The sequence below is a fragment of the Tiliqua scincoides genome, chromosome 1, assembly GCF_035046505.1.
Source record: "Tiliqua scincoides isolate rTilSci1 chromosome 1, rTilSci1.hap2, whole genome shotgun sequence".
NCBI lineage: Eukaryota > Metazoa > Chordata > Lepidosauria > Squamata > Scincidae > Tiliqua > Tiliqua scincoides.
Genome location: NC_089821.1, coordinates 103,920,662 through 103,927,024, shown reverse-complemented (window position 1 = coordinate 103,927,024; position 6,363 = coordinate 103,920,662). Strand labels below are relative to the sequence as shown.

General features: G+C 41.8%; 1 protein-coding gene across 1 annotated transcript; it reads right to left on the bottom strand.

The window, feature by feature from the left end:
• Positions 1-3,625: 3,625 nt before the first annotated feature.
• B3GALT1 (beta-1,3-galactosyltransferase 1) lies at positions 3,626-4,621 on the bottom strand. Its single transcript, XM_066611130.1, has one exon. It carries the CDS (start codon positions 4,604-4,606, stop codon positions 3,626-3,628), a length of 981 nt encoding a protein of 326 aa, XP_066467227.1. The 5' UTR covers positions 4,607-4,621.
• Between the last annotated feature and the right edge of the window lie 1,742 nt (positions 4,622-6,363).

The window sequence follows — 6,363 nt, the reverse complement described above, 5'->3', positions numbered from 1 at the left end:
GGGATAGAGAACAAATTGAGTTAAAATATATACAACACATTCTATGTGGAATATCTACAGAGATCTGTCCGAGACAGAGAGAAAGAGCAAAAGACAGAGAAGAGAGGGATAATGTCAAACATTAATGCAATGCTGAAGGAAGTTTTAAAATCTGTGGGCAGATGTTCAGCTTTCAAGACTGAAAATGTTTTCCCCTCCCCTGGCTGTACTGCCGTAGTTTGCCATTTTGAATGACTGGGTCTTGTTTGCCAGATGTTAAGTTTTAGTATGTTGTCTTGTACTGATTTCCTAACACCGTTCATTGATTACATTTCTTTATATTGCTATGTGTTCTGATCCAATACTGTACTGAACTCAGTATTCTTTGCCTGGATTCCAGCAATAATCTGTAAGAAAAAGTCAAGGAAATTGGACATCTTACAAAGTCAACAACCAGCTTCTCTATGAATGTGATACAAACGCCTAAGATATATCAAACGACTGCACTGACTGTTGGTTTTGGTATGATGGCCACCCTAGTATTGTAAGGTCTACACACACTCTCCATTCGATGTGATAGTGTCATGTTGTGTTCATTTCCTAACCCACTCCATGTCAATATTGGCCACTGGCAAGTGTGGAGAAGGAACAGAAAATGAAACTCTCCAAGTGATGACATCACATCATGTTGACAGTGATTTTGTGGGCATTACAGGTCAGGGACTGAGTGTGGAGTGATGGAGGCACAAGGAAGTAACATCTAGATACAGTATGATTTTATCTCCAGTGGGCCACTTGTTTGCAAACTGCGATCCACCACTGAAAGTCTGTCCACCAGTGAAAAAGAGGTGCTTATAAGAGAAAACTACTAAGAGATGCCAGCAAATGTTAACACGTTTTTAAACTTCTGTGCAAACTGTTAATACTATCTTATCCAAGTAGTGGATGCGATGAAATGTAGTGACTTGTATAGCTCCCACAAATAAACCGCACTTGTTTCTTTACATTTTTATCCCACCCTTCCTCCAAGGAATTTAGTGAGGCAGACAAGATCCCATTTTGTCCTCATAAGAACCCTGTAAAATAGATTAGTCTGTAAGGGCGCAATCCTAACCCCTTATGTCAGTGCTTTCCAGCACTGACATAAGAACAATGCAGCTCTGAGATCAGAGAATAAACATTCTGTTACTTTAAGGAGGCCTCCATGAGTGACACCCAACTGCAGGATGCAGCACACGTCCCATTGGCACCACTATGCATTTTATGAAAATTATGGATTATGTTAAACAAAATAATCTGATTAATTTGCCTGCTTTTGTTTGTTGTTTGGTCTACAGCAGGAGGAAGGGGGGAGAAAATGGCAGGGGGAATATGGAGAAGTTCTGAGGGGGGGAGCTACCGTATGGGTTGCTGCAGGGATGGATAGTAGTAGCCTGGCTGATTTGGGTGTGAGGGAGACGAGGTGCGCCAGCCTGTGATTTAGAGTAGATAAAGTCACTCTGCTGGCCTCAGAGGTACCTACAAATAGCAGTGGTTTGGGTGTTCCAGGGACAAACCAGACATGAGACTCCTATACTGGGAACTTCCAATGTCTTTTTAAAAAAGCAGCTGGAGTATGGGGGTAGTGTAATTTGGATTGGGGTGATCATGTGGCCCTCCTCTGAATTGCTATTAGCCATGGAGAAGAAAATTGTACCTGTAGATATTTCCCTTCATAGCTAATAGGAGCCTTGGGGGAGGGAGAAATCTCAACCAAGAAATTGGTGCAGGGGCAAAGGATAAACTGCCTTTCCCACACACACCCCAGCCCTGGTTCAAACGGTACACCCCCCCCAATGGCTCTTTCTGGAAAAAGAAAAAAACATCGGAAATTCCAGACACAGAACTGCCACAGAATCTTTAATTAAACCCAGAAACTGCTGCCAACTTGATGTTGTGACTTTAAAAAAAATGATGGATATTGTTGTTTATATTGATCTTACTGAGGTTTGTGTTTCATTCTTAGACACTTGTCAATGTTTCTGTCATCCAATTGTCATGGCTACTGGCTTCAACAAATAAGATAAATCTAATCACTGTTAGCATCAGTGGGAATAATGAAGAGAAGATTTGAATTAACGTGCAACCCTTCTTTTTTGATTGCCTCTCCATTTAGCTCATGGGTCTCTTAATTATCAAAAAAGCTAATTATGCTGATCTCTGCTGAATATAATTGTGGGAAGCCCTTTATAGTTGAAAATATACTTGGGCTCTTTAAAATGCAAAATACTGTAACGAACAATGATGTATTTAACACTATACTAGGTAAAGTTTTGGCTGTGGATTTTGTTTAACTCAGTAGTTCCAGATGTTGTTCAGTTAGCATTTTGTTGATTATTGCATATTCTTAGCAATGATATGAAATTTGTATTGATTATCAATGCTGTCTCTACTCATTACACTAAAATGGCACAATTGATTTTTAATGAATAAGCTGTTCTTAAAAAAATAGATATTTCACATTCTATAAAAGGAAATTGATTCCCTTTCGTACCTTTACCATCTTAATACAAGTGAAATTTTATCCTTGTAATATAGATATATATTTTTGGCACATGCTTTCTCTTCTGTCTTAATATTATCAGCGTCTTTCTGAGGCCTTGTTTTGCCTTTGGTGTGAAGAACTGAAGATAAGGTGTGTTTTGTTTTAAAAACCAATACATGGAACATCACATTTTGGGGGCATGTGCCTTCATGCCTGAGAATACAACCCTATTCATGTCTACTTAGAAGTAAGTACAATGGAGTTTACTCCCAAGAAAGTGTGTATAGGATTGCAGCCTGAGACTGGTAAGATTTGATTAAAGGCTGGGACCCAAAGTGCTCCTTGCATGCACCGAAAAGGACTTCCACCCATCCACCCAAATCCTGATTTTCATTTACAATGGCAGCCACTTTCATTATTTCAGATGCTGGCCAGAGACACTTCCTCATGTGTGAGAAGATGCTGTGGAAAGGGAAGCCAGAAGAGTCCTTGTATATACATAGAAACCTACATGAGCTGTTCTCCCTTTGGAATCCAGTCCTAAAAACTGAAATGCTTATTGTTCTATTTCTGCTAGCAGTAAACTCTGTATCTGAGATTGATCTTCTGTAATATCTTACATAGGCACCTAATTGAAAAACAGAAGACAGTGATAAAACTGCTTAGCTTTGCACATTCAAATTTATCACAGCCAGCAGGAAAATCCTCTCTCTCTCTCTTTTTTTAAATGAAAGCTGGGCTTCTCAGGATCTTAACAAGAGCTAGCAAATTACACAGAAGAGCCCTAGGGACCCTCAAACTGCCCACCTAGAGTAAGGTTCCTATTCCAGATGTGTAATGGAAATAGAATCTACAACTTCTAGTAGACATTTGTCCTTGTATGTATACAGTTGTGAGACAGATGTGACTCAAGACAGATGCAACTCAAGTCTTTCTGACGGGTATAAATAAGACCATCATGAATAGAATCCATCTGTAACCAGAAGCAAAAGCCGTAAAGAACAACCAAACAAAAAACATATTTAAAGGCCTTCCCCTCCTGGAAGTTAATTGTCCAATTATAATCAGGTTACTCTCTACTGAGAGAACAGAGAACCAAAGTATTTACATCTGTGAAATGTCCTAACATCTGAGATGTTTCTTGCTCGACATGTCGTTCCAAATCCTGTGCATCTCTTCAGGTGAGATTTGATGCACTGTGATGACCCGCCGATACCTACACAGGCTGTAGGCCATCTTCCAGTGATTAAAGCCACTGTTTTGAAAAGGATGGATGCCAAGCTTCCGCAGACAGAGTCCCACGTATACATCTTCAAGATGAAGAAGTCTAGTATGGAGGGAGGTTTTGTAAATCATCTCTGCTACGTCTGCTGAAAAAATGTAGCCAGTGCCTGAGCAAAATGGTGGGTAGTTGCTGTCAGGATACAAGTCTCTAGGCATGTACCATTTACTGCGAACATCCCTTATTGGGCCTCCATTGATGACATAACCTGTGAAGTATCTACGCCTTGGCTTGGTGTTGGGTTTGAGCAATTTGTAAATCAGGTTGTCCATGTTTACAAAAATGTCGCTGTCTGTTTTCATGATGTACTTGGCTTTTGAACAAAATGTGGCCACCCACCTCATTCCCATTAATGTCTTCAGAGTCAGGTTATGGTACGAGTCAATGAAGTCCTCCACAATGATGTCATGGAAAATTTGGCTTTCTTGCTCGACCATCTGGTTGAGCACAGGGTCTGTGTTTTTCCCCAGCAGAAAGAGAGTGGAAATCTTAATGCCTTTGAAGTTGTTCTCGTCTCCCCAAGTCTCTCGAATGGCTTGTCTTGCATCAAATTCTTTGTGAGTCGTGCTGATGAGAATAACCAGAAAAGGGGGATTCTTCTCGCATTTTTCAGGTTCATTGATGAGAAAATCAAAAGAATGGGGATTGATTGGTCGAGTCCTTATATTGCCAAAGGTGACGTTTTTTCTTGCCATTGAGATGCTTTCGTAAGTTCTGGGGACGGTGTAAGATGAGGTGGGACGTGTTATACTTAAGTACCAAAGAGCACTGGCCCAGCAAACAACTGTCAGGACGTACAAACATGAGACTTTTGAAGCCATTGTTTCTAGTGCTCTTCTATTTGGCAGAGTGAATAAATAGTCTTCTTACCATAAGCATCTTTTTCTCCCGCAGAAGCAGCATGTTATTTTTCAAACCTTAAAAGTCTGACATGGAAAAGGAACTTGGCTCATGGTGAAAATGTTTTAAGCCTGAAGTCCATTTGTTCTGGTGTATAGAGGTCCCCTCCATTTCCTGTGATGGACTGTAATTTCTGAAAAACAGGAGTGAAAAGATGTGCTATTTTAAATGACAAGGAGTGGTGGCATCACACTTTAAAAGTATTTTAATTCTACCAATTACAGGAGCAGGGAGTACTATTTTCCCTTGTTACAGCACTGCAGTTGCCACTTGGGTTGGCAGTGGTGATTGTTACAAAGGTGGAATTTGCACACACACACAAAAAATCTGTTTTAAACAAGTGGAGTACAGAAGTGGATACAGGAAGGGAAGGGGAAGCATACAGCCTGAGGAGCATTTGGGTCATGTTCACCCCTACCAAGTTACTCTTTGTTGTGTTATCTGAACCAGCCCATTTACTTAACAAAGGAAGGTAGTGCAAGTGTTTATAAAGGTACTTTTGTGATTCCAATACAGGCTTACAATGAAATCAGTGCTAATCCATACAATGGTAAACAGACGGAAATCAGTCCTTTTCTAAGATCTTCAGCAACTCACCACATATTTCCACCAATGGGGTGATAATGGCCTGTTCTAGTTGGCTTTTGTACAGCCCCTTTTGGATTTATAGGCGCAAAGTGAAAAGGACGTTTTCATAGGTTAATAAAGTACAGAATGTTATCCTACTTTTGGTTCAGTTATGCCCAGTCAAATAGATAGTCCAATCCTGTGGGCTCTGGCCAGCAGCGGAACAACAGTACCAAAGTAGCTGCCAGTGGCGCAAAGCACATGCTACCAAAAGCCATTTTAAGACAGCGGAAGTCTTCTGCTGTTATAAGGGGCTGTGAAGCTCTAGTTAGGATTGGGCTGCCCATTTATTTAAATTTCTCTTTTAAAAAAATGATATTAAGTGGTCCTCAACATTTTCACGTTGTTTTCTACCTGAACAGTCTGCCTGAACAGTCGAATTTATATTGCCACTCCTTCATCCAGCCATCTGTAAATGACTGTGGGCCCAATCCTATCCAGTTTTCCAGTGCCGGTGCAGCTGTGCCCATGGGGCATGCGCTGCATCCTGTGGTGGGGAGGCAGTCACAGAGGCCTCTTCAAGGTATGGGGACAGTTGTTCACTTACCTCGGGGCTACATTGTGGCTGCACTAGTGCTGGAAAGTTGGATGGGATTGGGCCCTCAGTGTGCAACCCTTCTCTCAGACTCCTGGTTCCAGGAAGGACCAAGTCTTAGTTGCCCTTTGCCCACCCGAAGATAGTGCTTCTCCAGTGTTTCTTGCTGTTGTAAATGGTGGCAGCACCAGAGGCACACTCTTGTAGTTGGCTATTTCTGGCAGGGCAGGTATGCCAGCAGGTGGTACAGGGAGGGGAACGGGGGAGTTTCCAGGGGGGAGGGAGCAGAATAAGGCAGACACTAGCAGCAGTGACTCAAGCCAGTATCCTTGTCCCCTCCCCAATTCTTTCTTCTTTACACACCTCAAACCTGCACCAGCAAAGCAGCTGGTGCAGATCTGGAGTGACCCATTGGGGTAACAGTTAAGGAACAAATGTTCCTTTATCTGGAGGTGACTTCCATGACATCCCTCCCCTGGAGAATGCAGCACACATCCTGTTAGTGTGGCCACATCA